The sequence below is a fragment of the Sycon ciliatum genome, chromosome 5 (genome assembly GCF_964019385.1).
Source record: "Sycon ciliatum chromosome 5, ocSycCili1.1, whole genome shotgun sequence".
Lineage (NCBI taxonomy): Eukaryota > Metazoa > Porifera > Calcarea > Leucosolenida > Sycettidae > Sycon > Sycon ciliatum.
In genome coordinates this window covers 1,217,085-1,233,908 of record NC_088647.1, presented here as the reverse complement: position 1 = coordinate 1,233,908, position 16,824 = coordinate 1,217,085, and the positions used below count along the sequence as shown (strand labels likewise).

The 16,824-nt window shown below is 45.6% G+C and overlaps 2 protein-coding genes and 1 long non-coding RNA gene across 3 annotated transcripts in view; all 3 read right to left on the bottom strand.

The window, feature by feature from the left end:
* Window positions 1-355: 355 nt before the first annotated feature.
* LOC135817114 (uncharacterized) lies at window positions 356-4,736 on the bottom strand. Its single transcript, XR_010553511.1, has 3 exons — window positions 4,649-4,736; window positions 2,978-3,036; window positions 356-471 (listed from the first exon to the last, which is right to left on the bottom strand). It is a non-coding gene; the product is annotated as an uncharacterized LOC135817114 (long non-coding RNA).
* A 155-nt stretch (window positions 4,737-4,891) lies between these two features.
* LOC135817113 (uncharacterized) lies at window positions 4,892-8,529 on the bottom strand. Its single transcript, XM_065330235.1, has 4 exons — window positions 8,394-8,529; window positions 7,939-8,220; window positions 6,554-6,889; window positions 4,892-5,784 (listed from the first exon to the last, which is right to left on the bottom strand). Exons 1-4 carry the CDS (start codon window positions 8,524-8,526, stop codon window positions 5,093-5,095), a joined length of 1,443 nt encoding a protein of 480 aa, XP_065186307.1. The 5' UTR covers window positions 8,527-8,529; the 3' UTR covers window positions 4,892-5,092.
* Window positions 8,530-9,949: 1,420 nt separating this feature from the next.
* LOC135817112 (transient receptor potential cation channel subfamily V member 5-like) overlaps window positions 9,950-16,824 on the bottom strand; it is a 30,410-nt gene continuing 23,535 nt past the window's right edge. Inside the window, exons 14-16 of the mRNA XM_065330233.1 lie at window positions 15,337-15,611; window positions 11,275-11,432; window positions 9,950-10,770 (exon numbers count right to left, since the gene is read on the bottom strand). Coding sequence (XP_065186305.1) covers window positions 10,620-10,770; window positions 11,275-11,432; window positions 15,337-15,611 — 584 coding nt within the window. The 3' untranslated portion in view covers window positions 9,950-10,619. The remainder of the gene's footprint in view (window positions 10,771-11,274; window positions 11,433-15,336; window positions 15,612-16,824) is intronic.

The window sequence follows — 16,824 nt, the reverse complement described above, 5'->3', positions numbered from 1 at the left end:
AGTTTGACTCGGGAGAATGAAGTTAAAGACTCCACTGCAACTGTACTTATGGTTGATTCATATGGCGGTAAATACCATTCGAATCAACCATAAGTACAGTTGCAGTGGAGTCCTCAACTTCATTCTCCCGAGTCAAGCTCCGTGTGAAGACATCCAACAAGAAGATTGCCTGATGAGTCCAGCGGGGACGAAATGTACGTCGCAATCAAGCTATGTCGTTGCCGTGTCATCTTCTATGCGCCATGCGCTACCTGATGTACCAGCCTGCTATGTCGGATACCACTAACCATGCATCAACTAGGCGCCAGGCGCGAACTGATGGTGGTGGTGGTGAGCAGGGGAGCTCTGTGCCAAAATTACTTTGCAGTTTAGAGAGCGTGTGTTGGCAGGTGTATATTTACCGCCATATGCATCAACCATAAGTACAGTTGCAGTGGAGTCTTCACTTCATTCCCCTGATTGTGCTGTAGCCTGAAAAAGGAAATAAGACAATGTATGCACATGACACAGACAAGTAATTACTGTTACAAATAATGCATACTGCTCAGGGCATAGCTTTACATTTGTCCGAGCTAAATGAAATCCTTAAAAGGATTTCATTTAGCTCGGACAAATGTCCTTCCGTTTTGAAATCTGTCCGGACATGCTCGGACATGTGTGAATTGACTGTAGCAACAACGCGTTGCTACAGGCGGATCAAGTAAATATAGTGAAGTCTACGCCTGAGACTACGGTGTACGTGTTAGTTGTACGATATGCAAGTCGCATTTGGCACGAAGCTCCGAAGAATGCCCAACTCTGCATAAAAAGGTCGAAAGGTCGCTGCTATTTTTTTACTTTTTGACCGGACACTATGTCCGGTGAAATTGAAAACGTTCAGTCAGTGGCCGAAAATGGCCGGAACATGTCCGGCCGTTAATCTATGCCCTGCTGCTTGATAACAGAGAAAGAAAGTCAGTGGTCACACAAGTTTTTGGTTGTCCCTGAAACGAACATCGTTCATGGCGGGGGGGGGGGGGGGGGGGGGGGGGAGCTAAAATCTCAAGTCGACTAACGCTATGCATACACATGTACATGCATGCGATTTTCGTCGTCCAGCATAGCAAGCTGTATTCATTTCGGAGGGTTGAGAGGGGTCCGAGTACGAAATGAATGATGTTCGTTTCAGGTATGACTAAACACTTCTGCGATGAGCCCTTATTGCATCAATCTATCGTCTGAACTGCACAATTGAGTCCCACTTTTATTATGTTGGGTCCAGATTTCAAGACTCATGAAGTTCGCGGCGAAAAGCAGGCCGATGAAGGGACGCCAGTAATTCAGTCTAGTCCGGTGACATGGAGAGGGACCGATGAACCGTCAACAAGAGAATTCATTACGTACGCTACTCTTCAGTTCATTGCTGGGGCAGACTACTCGAGGCCACGTCACTCCGGCAATTCAATGTACAAATCAGCAGCAACACTTGCAAACCTATTCCTGCCAGCTGACCAGCAAGTTGCCAGCCATCAGCTCTTCAATTATTTCAACCGAACAAAGAGAGGAGATGGACAGATCGGAAAGTATCGTGGCAAGCTCAGGACAACACACTTCCGGTCCTATGTAACAACAGTGGAAAGTGCGTGCCACGGTATATTTTCGAAGGCATCTCAACCAGCTAATGTGGACTGGGAGTCCATTTGCATCGTCCGATCAGCTGCTACAAGTGCCGTGAGCCAATGGCAAACACGTTTGACAGAGACTACTACCTCTACTGAATGCAACTTCGGCATGGCAGAGATCTACAAGCACGTTTCCATGTAAGAAGTCATTTTTAAGTTACATTAATTTCTAGTACACGCATCTATTATTGCTGTAAGTCAATGCGTAGCGTGAAGACAATTTTTTAATTGAAGTCCCATTTTTTCTCGAAGTGCGAAGACATTGTAGCCATCCACTATATCCATAAAAATCATCTTCACGACACTCTCAAAACGGTCTCTGGGCTACACCAATCACTAAAAGAAAAAGAGATATTAAATCATTCGAATTTTCGGGCAAGGCCCATCTTCAGGAATGCAGTTATTTTTACTAGTAGAAAAATAGAAAAGTTGAAACTCATGTCCAACGTGCATTGTGGATTCAGTGCAAGTATAAAGATAGATCATCATTTTTCGCCTTTAAGAATGTGCCTTTTGTTTTATTTCATTTTCTATACAGGGCAGAACTCTGGAGAGCAATTAAATGTGGCGAGGGACTGGTGCTGCAATACTACGGAACTTCACTACAATGTCCGGTGTGCACCGTGTTAGTGGATGGAGAACAAAAGTCGTACGAAGTCAAGGTACATGACACGGTTGTTGAATTGAAAAAGGTGTACCCAGATGCCCCCGAGTTACTGAACTGTATGGACAGTCTTGATAGGGTGATGTCAATACTTGAGAATGGAGTGATTTGTGGTGGCTGCAACTACGCTAAGTACAAAACTTGGATTGAAGAGCGACTGGACGGCGGAATTTTCCACAATCAATCTGGCGAGTGTGTGGCGAGACTGGAGGAGCATACTATGCCTGGCCGGTGCGTTCGCACTGTTGTTTGTCCACTTCTGCTGCCGAAAAATGGCCCGGTGATCTGTGCGGCCTGCAAGGCCATGGACTGCACATTGCGTAGCGGTCTATCGCGCCACAAAAACCATACCCCGCCAGGCAGCAGAACAGCATACATTCACCTGAGCAGAGCAGATTTTATTGCTGCCCAACGAGAGAGTGCCGAGACTATCAAGCGTCTATCCGCCGATAACGAACGCCTACGGCAGTCGAAACGAAACATGATGAGCATCGACGAGCTACACCCGGATTGCTCCACAATATTTAAGAACATGCAAGGTGGTATCGACCAGATAAAGTCTAAGGCAAACAATCCTTCCTGCAAATGGGCAACCTGTAATGAAAGTTTTGACACCATTGAAAAACTCCAGAATCATATCAGGCAGACTCACATCCACATCGATGAAGCTTCCACACAGCTGAATCCTCGCTACAAGTGTGAATGGGCATCCTGCACACACAAGGAGTTTCAAAACAGAGCACTGTTTAAGACTCACATATGGCGACACACGGGAAAGACAGAAGATGCCAATATAATTCCAATGCTAACAGACCAAGCGAAGGCACTAACAACCAATCCGGAACAGATGCGTTGGCATCCAGTGGTGCTGAGGTGGTGCCTCCGGCAGCATTCGAAATCCCAAACATCTTACGAGGCCATGAGGTCAAGCGGACTATTGAGATTACCTAGCGGACGTACCTTGCTGAGGTACAGGAACTTTACTCAGCCGAAAACTGGCTGGCAAGACGAAGCACTGGCAAACATGCGGGACCTGTACGAGCAATTCCTCAACGCCAACAATGCTAAGTCGGATCGTACACACATCGGAGGCCTGTACTTCGACGAAGTAAAAATAAAAGAAGGTCTTGTCTGGGACTGCAGCGGCAACCAACTGATTGGCTTTGTTGACATGGAATCAGGAGGAGATGACAGTAAGGATGCACAACATGCAGTAGCCACACACGTCTTTCAATTTCACTTCAAGTCCATCTTCGGCACGTTTACCTATCCTTGCGCTTATTTCTTCACCAAAAATCCGACAGCAGACAATATTAGCCATATGGTGTGGAGTGGAGTGCGGCAACTCCACACATTTGGGTTCACTGTGCTACTAATATGTTGTGATGGAGCGGCGAGCAACAGGAAATTCATATTGGACAACTTGCAAGTTGAGGGAGATATCAAAGGGTCCTCCCACAACCCGTACTCCGGCTGGCCCATATTTTTTATGTCTGATCCAACTCATCTAATTAAGAAGCTTCGGAATAATTTGTCCAAAAGCGGATACGAACAATGGTGTCCCAGACTCCTGGAAATAAACGGCAAGCCACTTCTTTGGGCACATGTAAAGGATGTGTACAACCGTGACCAGCACAGGCAGCTCCAGTACACACCATTGAAACGGGACCATGTGTGGCTGACTTCATTCTCTCGTATGAGCAGTCGACTCGCGTACGACATTTTCAATAGCAGAGTAGAAGAAGACATGCGCCGCTATGATCGTGAGGCAACAACTTCGACTCGACAGTACATTGAAAAGGTCAGAGATATTATCAATGTATTCTCATCTCACGACAAAATTTCCAACCCACGCGATGCTCTGCCTAGACTACTGAAGACAACATTACAATGGTTTGAGAACTGGCACCAGCAGTCGAAAGGCCGGGCAAAGTCATTCATATCAGACCAGCTACACACCGACCTGCGCGTGACTACTGATGGTTTCACCGGACTGCTACAATTCATGTCAAGTGATGAGGAAATGAAAGACCTCCAACTCTATTTGAAGCCTTATCGACTGAGCCAAGATTTCGTGGAAAGCTACTTTAGCCTGCAACGTGGAATGGGTGGTGCAAACAACAACATGACAGCCATGGCCTATGGTTATCAATCTAACGCATTGCTCCACACGCATGTTATCCCGAAGAATCTCTCCTCTGCAGCGCTTAACATGCCATTGCCACAGAAGTCAATCGCATGCACGGGTACATCTGCATCTCTGCCGGCATCAAATGCTTGCGCCAGTACATCTTCTTTAGCGTCTTAACACCGTTGTGCTGACCTGTGTAGAAGTGCTGGCGGCTTCCCCAGTGTTGTGTTCCATTCTTTTGGTCTTGATTATTTCCATAATGCGTCACACTCGATCCGCTTTATTAGTTTTGATACTGATCTTGACGCCAAGGTGTGCTAGTATAGCCTGCAAACCAATGATGGTCGTTTCATCTAGCAGTGACGACATATTAGTGCTCCTGCATAGCACTTCTTCGAACATTTTCTCATCAACTTTCCGCCTGAAATCCAATGCTGAATCTTCTTGCTAATGTGCGCTGCTTTATTTTGCAGACACTCGCAAATTATATCACTCTAACGCATTGCTCCACACCATGTTATCCCGAAGAATCTTTCCTCTGCAGCGCTTAACATGCCATTGCCACAGAAATCAAATGCATGCACGGGTACATCTGCATCCCTGCCGGCATCAAATGCTTGCGCCAGTACATCTTCATTAGCGTCTTAACACCGTTGTGCTTACCTGTGTAGAAGTGCTGGCGGCTTCCCCAGTGTTGTGCTCCATTCTTTTGGTCTTGATTATTTCCACAATGCGTGACACTCGATCTGCTTTATTGCTTCTGCCGCTACTACTGACGCCAAGGTGTGCTAGGATAGCCTGCAAACCAACGACAGTTGTTTTATCTAGCAGTGACGACATATTAGCGCTCCTGCATAGCATGGACACCACTTCTTCGAACTTCTTCTCATCAACTTTCCGCCTGAAATCCAATGCTGACTCTTCTTGCTGGTGTGTGCTGCTTCCTTTTGCTGACAGTCGCAAACTAGATCTGAGTGCCATGGAGCGTTGCTGGGGCTGCAGCTCATACTTCCGCAGGAGCTGCTTGTGCTTGCTTTTGAGGAAATAGTAGACAATTCTATCCAGCAGCCCGGCACACTCTGTTGTAGAGACAATGTTGGCAAATGCTTCCCTCACACTCTTGTCATGGACGAGGTGATGGCTCATGGCTGGAATGGCATTGGCCTTCTGTTGTGCCAAAATAACTGGGAATTGCTTCTCAGTAATTACATTAAGCAGGTTGAATAATGGCAACGCTGTTGGCAAAAGCACAAATGTGTGCTTGTACTCCTCATTCTCAACGGTTGGTGGTGCAGAGGCATACCCGTGATCTACCGGTGCAGCAGTACCTAACAATGATGAGTGAATGAAACAAAACATATACAATACCAACAATTAGGCAATTTATTCATTTTGTGGCCCAAATTATTTTGAATGTGACGTATGCGGTAGCTGGTCACCATCGATATTGTGGAGTAATAAGCACCCTAAAATTGGACGTTTTTTTTGCTAAAATTGCCACTTATTTTGCTCAATATGGGCCATTACGAGAAATTGGCCCGGAATGCTTTGCATCCTCGGCCGCGCAATGAATGAGAAATCAATAAATAAAAACATTTCGCATTTGGAACGCGAGTCAAATCAAAACAGCAACGACATACCAAGGGAAAACCGCAAGCAACTAAGACAGCCCGAAATGTTTCGCGTATTTCGAAAAATCAACTCTACCAATTGCAAGATACCTGTAAAACTAAGAATAGTGACTGTTCACCACAACATGTTTTTTTAGTTTCTTTCTAGCTACCTTAAACTCGGATACTGAGCCAATATTAAATGTAAAATATGAAAAGACACACGGGCACAAGTTATGAGTAACTATCCACTACTGCAACAAGATAATAAGCAGTCGTTGAATGTCTCAGTAGTCTTCCAGTTTCGTGCTAAGTTATCCCATCTTCTGACTGCCTATTATGTTGTTCCAGTAGTGGACAGTTACTCATAACTCATATCCAAGTGTCTTTTCATATTCTAAACAAATTGCTTTCATAATGCGAAACACAACATTAGTTCGTCAATGTGAGGGAAAGTTGCAAACAGGAAAGTTTTACATTCACTGACCTTGAACTCTGCGCTGCTGGGACAATTGGACCACTGTATCAAAGGTTTCAAGGGAGGGACGGTGCTGAGTACCAACATCTTCCCCGAAGCACTTGATGAGTGGCAACAGCGCTAAAGCCTCCGCGCCAGACGATGCCTGCAGCTCCCTCCGGACAGCTACTACGCACCAACCTCCGTGGTACCGTATCACCTGTGTGTTTAGGTCATCGATAGCTACATCATGTAGTTGACGATGACCTGACGGCACAGTCGATACCAAGTCCTTCTTGTTCTCCTGGTGAGGTGTTGCCAAAGCATCAATCAAGCTAGCCCAAGTAGGTGACATGACGGCTTTATCTGAGGAAGAATACACAAAAATGAGAGATTTAATATTTTGGTTGAAGCGAGTCATTGCGTTATCTTGTCTACCAATAGAGAGGTTCCGCACTACGTAAAGTTGAGCAACTTTACGTAGTGCAGAACCTCTCGTACGTAAAGTTGAGCAACTTTACGTTAATGGGCGGGAAAAACCCGTGAATTCGCGAGTTTGCACTCCACTTACGGAAAGTTGTCTACGTAGAGTACGTACATAGGGCTCTGATAACGTAGCTGGTCCGTAAGTGGATTGGGGTGCAGATTTAAGACTCTCTCCCCAGGTCGATCTGGTTGTACACTGCCGCATTCGGAGTTGCCAAGGGCAGCTGCTTGATTTGAAAACTCCGTATGGCGGAACACAGATGCGCATGCAGTTTACGTAAGACTTTCCGTAGATCGACTACGTTTTTTACTAACGTAATTACGTTATGCGGAATCTCTATATTACCGTAAAATCCCGCCAGTTCGCCCCGTCTCTCCGACTTCTTGTCACGGAAGTGACAATGGTTGTATCCTCGTATGACTATGTGAAGTGCGAGGCCGTACTGTACTGCAGACGCGTCCTCGACCTGGTTGGAAATGTATGCAACAGTTCCCACCCTCTTGACCAGGGATTGCACACACCCTAGGGTTTTGATGGGCTTGTACGGCTCCCAGCTCTCGACTTTTGGTGGGTGTACGAGACGCACGCACAGTTTTCGTAGGGTGAGTACTTTTTCATGTAGTACTGAAAGCGGCAAGCAGGACTCGCCCATCCGCCCCTCCCCAAATGGATCTACTCGAATGGTTGCGGAGGTGGGGGCGCTCTGGCGGGATTTTACGACATACACAAGCGCGCACGCGCACACACACACAACATACACACACACACACATACACACACACACACACACACACACACACACATACACACGCACACACATACACACGAACGCACGCTATGCCGCACGTCTTGGGCATGGCTTCGTGAATACAAATTTAATGTTATAATTAATAGTATCCAAATGTTAGAGCAGCTTTACAAAACCCACCGTTTAATACTGGATCATCTTGTGACAGCTTCCTTGCAACACCCATGACTTGACCCCACTTCGTCTTGACGTCGGGAAATCGTTCACACCGGAGTTGGGACACGACTCGCTGAAATCCAGGCCTATCTGCTGCTGGAAGCAGGACAGAGCTGATGGACGTCAGCAGCGGCAGAAGAACAACCATGAAAGAGTCTTCTTTCTCCGCAGTCAGGCGGGACAGCAGCTTTGCAACGCAAGCTTCTTGCCTTCTGTGGGTCCATAGGGGCTGGGATTCGGAACGCTCTGTAGAAACCGTTGAACAAGTACTGCACTCTATCAACCTACAAGTAGTTCTTCCAATTCATGATTATTCGCAAACTTATTACGCAGTACGAGCACCAGATCAGAAGCCGCTCGAAAGTTTCAAGACAAATTGAAAAATATAATAACATAGAAAATTAGAATTCAAACCATACCTGTGGCCCAAGCCAACACAGACTGAGCGTTCACGCGAAGAGAACGTACATCAGCTGAAGTTTCCTTAGGATCAGGAGGTACTTCTTGACCCGGATCGCGATCAGCAGCACTCTCTGCCTCCATCACGATCATCAAATGCAACTAACTGTCATGTAACTTGGAAAAGTAGTTCGTTCTTCTTCTTCTTTTCGAGCTACGATTTCCCACGATTGTGCACGAGTCTGTTCCCCCCGGAGTGCACACTCGTACTCCCAAGTACGCGGAGTAGTTGGTTTATAACTCAGGGCGCGCACCGGGGATATCTGAGGGAAAAGTGGGAGAAAGTGCCGCGAGTCAATCATAGTCGGCCCGGAAGGCCTCGTGTCGCCTCCCGGGTCTATACGACTCCCTGGCATGTACCTTGTAACAGTATGTGCTTGCACTGCTTTGTGTGATCTGCGTATTTCAGGACTATTCAGTGCATTAGACCCAGGTTGGTTTGGTTGCCGAATGATCTCTTGTTGCGTCGCTCTGTGTTTTGTATTCATCAATTTTTGGGCTTGAGAATTGAGCTGGTGTGTGATTCCCAATATCAAAACATCATGCTGGTGCTCTGTGTTCTTTTGCGTTGCTATGGTGATCTGGTCATAGTGTCATGCAATGCTTGTTCAGTGTGTGTGTAGCTGGTTTTGGGGAGCAACACGATTGAGAATAGCAAGGTTTGTCACTCTTGCCAGCACTGAGATTCATATTCATAACGTGACGCAAATCGCCGAGAAACATGGAAGACCGCAATTACAGTCAATTATAAAATAAAATCATGCAATATGCACACCCACAAGAATAGATGTCAGCATCATAGTGTAACCATGCACGCAAATACATGTGCATGACTGTACGATCAGCAAGAGAGTTTGGATAACCGGCTAGTGGCCATACTGCGGCCTAGGCCACGATGGCATGAACACATGACATGAAAGAAAGTGTGGTTCAAAAATGCAGTTGAACAAATACGAACAGACGCACACAAGTATCCCATGCCTCAGTAGCAGCCTTTGGCAATGCAATTTGCATGCACTGTGTTTAGGTCTCGGGAGAGACGCGCAAGTCGTGCCATCCTATAAGAAAAAGCGCATTCTCACAAGATAACTAGAGTAAAAAAAAGGAAAGAAATAAAATAAAATAATAAGGCCAAACTAAAGAAGGTGTGTGGTTCGACTCACCCGACCGACCGTACAATTTCAGCCCGACCGTAACTTTTTTTCGGCGGGCTGTCGTGTGACTGACGTACGTACGTGGACTGAACACGTCCACGTCTACGTGCTGTGCGGCGTGAGTCTGCGGACGCAGGCGGCTCCTTTTGGACTTGACTTGTACTTGTAGTTGTACTGCAGTGCAGTGCAGTGAGTGGTACGACTGCTGCCTTGTGCTGGTAGTAGAGTCTACTCGATACGCGTATACAGTGTATTTACATGTACTAAAAAATATATTAAAAAAAAAAAAAACCGCCCGCCCGCCCGTAAAAAAAATGTCCATGTTAGTCGAACCACACACCTTCTTTAGTTTGGCCTAATAGCTAAAATACGGGTAGTAAAAAAAGAATGAAGTTGAACACACCGCTAGATAGTACAAAAAAAGTAAAAGTAAATTATCGTGGCCGTTGCCGAAGGGAACTCACGACGGCCGCTAACACCCAGAGAACACTGGTAAAACCAATTATACAAAATCGGAACCTATAGAACGACGAGCAAAGAAAGGATTTGCAGTAAAGTTTTCGTTGTGTGATATGCCGTGAAGTGCTGTGATATGCCGTGAGGTGCTGTCTACCACACTTACTGTATCTCCACATGTCAATTTTTCTTAAACAAATCGTAAAAGCCCACACACACACTCGGCAGGGTAAATAACTTGCATGCTTACTGCTTGCTGCCGTGGTTTGCAAGCCTCTATAGTGAACAGTCTCTGGGCAATGATACTGCAACTGCCCATCATGCTTATAATCATAACACACAATATAGTAATTATATGAGTCTAGCAAGGTCCAGGGCCGTTTACAACCACCATTGCATGGGATTAGCGCCAAACAGTACAGTCACCTGTCTGCTGTGCCATAGGCAATGCCAAGTGAGTTTCTACAGCTGCTTGACAGCTTGGTCGCCCGTTCTGAACATGATCGCATACCCGCTCCGTTCTGCTTCTGGATCCTGCTCCCGACCCGAGTCTTGGCCTGGATTTTTTTAACTAAATTAATTCATTTCATGATTTTCATCAGGACTTTGCCATTGTCCCTGGCCTGGATTTTGCGGTTGGCGTGATTCGGCGCGTGGTTCGTGTGTCTCATCCTGTTTATCACATGCCTGCGGAACAGGAGCGTCGGGTTCATGTAGCAAGAGATATCTGTGTCATTAGCAGAAATACAAATGGGCAGCAAACAAGGCACATACGTTTGCAACGCGTAGTAGAACTGATGTCTACTCTTTGCCTTTGTGAAAAGCTTGACGCGTGTCCCGCAGTTAGAGCACTCTCAGTTTGCATACTCTGATCGTGTCGTAAGGATGTCGGGACGGATTGGCGGATGGTTCTATTATTTATTTGACCAGGGACTTTTATAGTAATAGGTTAGAATACTCTTTTTTTTAATTGAGTACAAGCTTATCTATACTAAAGAGAAAGACCAAGGAACTACAAGTTACGCTACACTGTCCACTAACACCACCAATTACTAAACAATCAGATCATGCAATAACATTGCACAACACTGAGTCCATTCCTGCAAACCTGACACGCTTATCTCCTAAAACATTCCTGAATTATTAATTGTGGCACCCGTGGCACCCGGTGTGCACTGAGGAACGTTACTAAAACGTATCATAGAAACACGTAAACCCAGTAGCAGCGTACCGTAGTTCATGATCGTTGGGCTCGCGTTTGGGACGGTGCTCTCTCCTCTTATCCGGCAGCAAGAGGTCACGGCCACGCAATCCTATCTTCTTATGGCCTGGGTGGAATGGCACCCAAACCGGTGTCCGCCGCTCCACCATGAACAAGCTAGCTATGATCTGTAGATACAAGTGGCAGGAGGACACGCAACATGACAGAAAAGAAGTATGTGATACGAGTCAATCGGTTATATCTCGCTGCTGACCGGTGGAATATGCCAGAGTGGAATATGCTGCCTTCCACTGTTCGTACAGTACTTGTACAGATTACCGCTCATGCATAACCTTCCTAGGGGCTCCCGTAAGAAGACCATAGGTCTGTGGGAAACACCCTAGTAAAATAAAAGTTAATAGTTATTGGTCTTTTCATAACCTTGAACCTTCCAAGTTGGAAGGCTGTCGGTTAGCGCTACGGAGATGTGTTGAAGCTAGGTGTCAGGACGTCGAATGTCTCAGTACTCTGTCAGTTTTGTGCCTAGTTATTGCACTTTCTGACTGTATATAGTATCCAGATACAGTGATGGAGAGTTACTCTTAACTCGTATCCATATGTCCTTTTCTTTTCTACAGTTATAATAATAATAATTCTTATACCCGAGAGAGGGTAGATCTAATTGGTTCCTCAGTTTGACAAAAACAAGTGACAGAGTACATGCTATATGTCCGCATAGCAGAACATGTGTTACAGTGAACATGTGTTACAGTGAACATGTGTTACAGTGCAAGATTTACATGCAATGCCGTTCAATGGCACAATGTGTCCATGTTCAATGTTCAAATCAGCTTGAATACTGCATGCATGAAGGCGGTCAATGTGATTTCACAGCTTCGATCACGGCTGGTGATCTGACATAGACACGTTCCTGTGGTTCAGGAGCTGCACCTGTACCTTGATCCCGGAGAGTGGCGGATCTCCTCCGGATGCTGAAAGGTCAGTCTGACTTACCCTTACAACAACCGTAGAATTACACTAGGATGTTGGTACAGCTAGGGGGATTCCCCACGCCGTGCTCCGAACTTTGTTTCTTCTTTTCCCAACAAACAGCATGGGATAATTAGAGTCCGCACTATCGCCCTGCACGCATTCTATCCATACACTTTGCACGCATACACATTCTACCAAGTTGCTTCACGTTATGATCCTACCGCTGAAAGCGCTATTTCAATATGTGGCCAACTGTCTTTTACGGAACGGTACGGTTCGGAACATGTACGGGATAGCGCTAGACTCGCTGCTGTCAGAAAAGTCGGGTGAGGGCTATTCTGCAGTCATCGCTATGCTCCGCTGCCGCCTGTGTTTCGCTCAGCTGCGGGCCAGCCATATATGTCTGCGTGGTGCTAGGTGTGTGTTCTTGTACACCCCCACTTCTTCCGCTGAGGTTGCTGTTTGCCGAGGCTGCTATTCTATCCCTTTAGTTTTTCCTCTCTCTTTGATCTCTGTGATCCTTTCACCATCTTTTACTATCTGCCAATGTTTTCATCTGTGGTATGCTTTGTACAATGACTTCTACTTCTTTTTTCCAGGCGTGGGCCATCCCCTGATTTCATAGGTGCAGGCGTGGGCCATCCCCTGATTTCATAGGTGCAGGCGTGGGCCATCCCCTGATTTCATAGGTGCCAAACTGTTTACGGTTTTTCATTCACTACCATGCATTTTGGCCACAATATTCAAATAGGGCTTTCAAAAGACATAGTGCACCATGTGATTCGTACCGGCGGCCCTGACGGAACACCACACATATGAAATAAAGTGCTGTGGCCACTGGCTAGAACCAGGCGCTACTAAAGTATCGTCTGTTGCACAGCTTACTTGGAGACAAGAATGAGATGATATTCAGAAAAAGAGGACACACTTCAGGCTCTTTACGGACATCTTGAAAGTGTTCGGTTTCACTAGTATGCTTTCAAGCCTTATCGTCAGGTGAAATATCTTTTGCGTAGCTTCAGGGACAGTGTTTTTATACCAACACATCCTGAACTGTCCATCTCTATAGTCTGACAGTGCTCACTACTGAATGATGACTTAGAGTGCTCACTACTGAATGATGACTTGTACTACAAGTAATCCTGGGGTGTGGCATGCAGTCTGGCTGCTCCGGCAATGGCCAAACATTATTTCAAAAGGTCAATCCACTTTAATAGATTCGTGCAAAACGGGTTTTTCGTCAATAATATTCAATTGTGGTCAAGTATCCCATTTGGCCATACCGCCTGAAATCCCAGTGCTGGGTCCCTCTAGTCTCAATACGAACTACTATAAACTTAAGGAATGTGAATGCTTCTTCAGAATGTTGCCGGCATTTTGTCGGTATGCAGCCCCCTGACTTCTGAGGATGTACAGTTCATCAACAATACCTCACCAAGGGCAGTAATAGCAATAATTAATTATCATTTCACGGTTCGTGTGGGACACGGCTGGAGGCCGAGTTTTCCGCATCCGTAGGAACGCCACCACCCTCTGTAGAGCAAGGCTCGGTGCAGATGCAGCTCCTAAAGTGGTGGGGAGGTGAGTAGATCAGACCCACCACAAAGTGGTCAAAGACTGAAAATCTCATTCGCCGCACCCATGCTTGTTGTTGTTGTTGTTGTTGTTGTTGTTGTTGTTGTTGTTGTTGTTGTTGTTGTTGTTGTTGTTGTTGTTGTTGTTGTTGTTGTTGTTGTTGTTGTTGTTGTTGTTGTTGTTGAATTCTTTATTCTCACGATGGCACCATCGCCAATAAGAGATAAATTTATGAGAAGGTGAGATTGTGGGTTAAACAGTTGGAAAGTGATTTACATCACTTCGAATTGTTGTTGTTGTTGTTGTTGTTGTTGTTGTTGTTGTTGTTGTTGTTGTTGTTGTTGTTGTTGTTGTTGTTGTTGTTGTTGTTGTTGTTGTTGTTGTTGTTGTTGTTGTTGTTGTTGTTGTTGTTGTTGTTGTTGTTGTTGTGGTTGTTGTTGTTGTTTTTGAATTGAATTCTTTATTCTCACGATGGCACCATCGCCGATAAGAGATATTTGTTGTTGTTGTTGTTGTTGTTGTTGTTGTTGTTGTTGTTGTTGTTGTTGTTGTTGTTGTTGTTGTTGTTGTTGTTGTTGTTGTTGTTGTTGTTGTTGTTGTTGTTGTTGTTGTTGTTGTTGTTGTTGTTGTTGTTGTTGTTGTTGTTGTTGTTGTTGTTGTTGTTGTTAACCCCGCTGATGAGTTCTTTTCTTACGATTATTATGTTCTTTCCTTTTTTCTTTCTTTTTCCTCCTCTTGCCATGGCTGGTTAACGCCCCCTCCTGTGCACCGGCTTCTGCCCTTGGACGGTGAAATAAAATAAATAATAATAACGAGAGAGCTTGGAAGCTCAGGGCCCTACGCTATGCTTTTTTGCCTTGATGACCTAGACAAAAAAAGCATAGAGATGTTGTTTATTCTTATAAATTTCTCCTTTTTTTTTAAAGACATAACCTGGGATTCGAACCCGCACTATCGCCCTGCATGCATCCCCCGATACACTTCGCATACATACTAATTCTTCCAAGTTGCTTCACGTTATGATCTTGCATTTGAAAGTCCTATTTGAATATGCATTGTGGCCAGCCGTCTTTGATGGTACGGTACGGGACAGGTACGGGACAGGTACGGTCGAGGGTAATACGACACCGTCTACCGCCTTGATGATCCAGGCAAAAAAAGCATAAGGATGTTATACATTTTTCAAGTCTCCTATTTTTTTCAGGCATAACCTGGGATTCGAACCCGCACTAACGCCCTACATGCATTCCCCCATACACTTCGCATTCATACTCATTCTTCCAAGATGCTTCACGTTATGATCTTGCGTTTGAAAGCCCTATTTGAATATTGCGGCCAGCTGTATGTGGCCAGCTGTGTTTGATGGTACGGTACGGGACAGATACGGGATAGCGCCAGGCGTGACACAAACACACAAACAAACAAACAAACACCGAATTAAAGCTGTGTGGACCCTGGCTAGCGCCAGACGTTACTGAAGTAACGTCTTCTGCATAGCTACGAGAATAAAAGTATGTTACTCACCGATCTGCGCCAGATGAGCTTAGCCTCTGCGAGCGTGTCTGTCTGCAAGCTGTTCATCAGTGCAATCAGGAAGTTGACCAGGAGAATGACGCAGAAGATCAGGAATATGATGAAGAAGGCAATAGCCAGTGAGGCTACGTGCGGAGACCGGATGCTCTCGTACGGCAGGTCAGACAGCGAGATTGTCGTGCGGAACAGCTGGTAGATGCCTCTGGCGAATGTCTCGTACTCGTGTGGCCTTTCCGGATAGCTCTCTTGGAACAGAATCAGGAAAACTGCGAACAGGAATACCATGAGTACTCGGACGGTGAGCCAAGGAATATATAAAATAGAAGCATGCCGGAACATGGACTCTAACGCATAACTGTTACTTGTGCCACACCATTTTCCATGTTTCCTGTTAGGAATACAATGCCTTAGGTGAACGTTCTACTCATGCAGAATATTCTCTTTTTGATCGTCTGATTCATCTCTCTCTCCCCTCCCTCCCTCCCTCCCTCCCTCCCTCCCTCCCTCCCTCCCTCCCTCCCTCCCTCCCTCCCTCCCTCCCTCCCTCCCTCCCTCCCTCCCTCCCTCCCTCTCTCTCTCTCTCTCTCTCTCTCTCTCTCTCTCTCTCTCTCTCTCTCTCTCTCTCTCTCTCTCTCTCTCTCTCTCTCTCTCTCTCTCTGCATAGTGTTATGTAACATGTGTTTCGCATCCACTTGGGTCCAGTTCTGGAATGGAACCATTCACATGGTTCACTTCCAGAGCGGTTTTCCTTCACAGAAGGGCGAGTGTGGATCCGCCGCTACTGATTGGCCTAGGCAATCCTGGTCGGGGATAGGGCAACTCGCTGATACGGAAATGCCACACTGACATGCAATAGGACAAGCCTAACCACCAGATTCTGTATTTAGCTATGGTCAGAGTGGATCTAATTTGACATAGAAGCCTGTTTTTATGGACTTTTGACGTCATCACTTTCAAGCCCTATGCAGTCATCCAATTCCTCTTCCAACTGGTCCAAGTCAGGTTTCGGTGCATTATGTATACAAGGGTTTGCCTGCTAGATATGCTTACCGTATTATCTCTAATATAAGCACGGTCCTTTATTTTTTCAATGTAGCTCTGCCCCGTGCTATTAATGGAGACGTTCTTTTATTGGAGACTGTTCCATTATTATTTCAACCTCATTTCAGAGGCATGTTGCCATGCCAAATTTATATGTCAGACACACCCATTTCTGGTTTTTTTCGCCGGTACAGATAATGAATTTACACAGTGTGCTTATAATGGAGACTGAGCACTTTATTTTTTGAATGCCGCCCAAGGTGTTCTATTATTGGAGACGTGCTATTATTGGAGACTGTGCTTATATTAGAGATAATACGGTAGTTAACTTAAAATAGTATTCACAATTGACTAGTTTCTACCACGCAACACACATGCACACATGCACACATGCGCACACACGTACACATACAAAACACACAAACAACAAACCACACT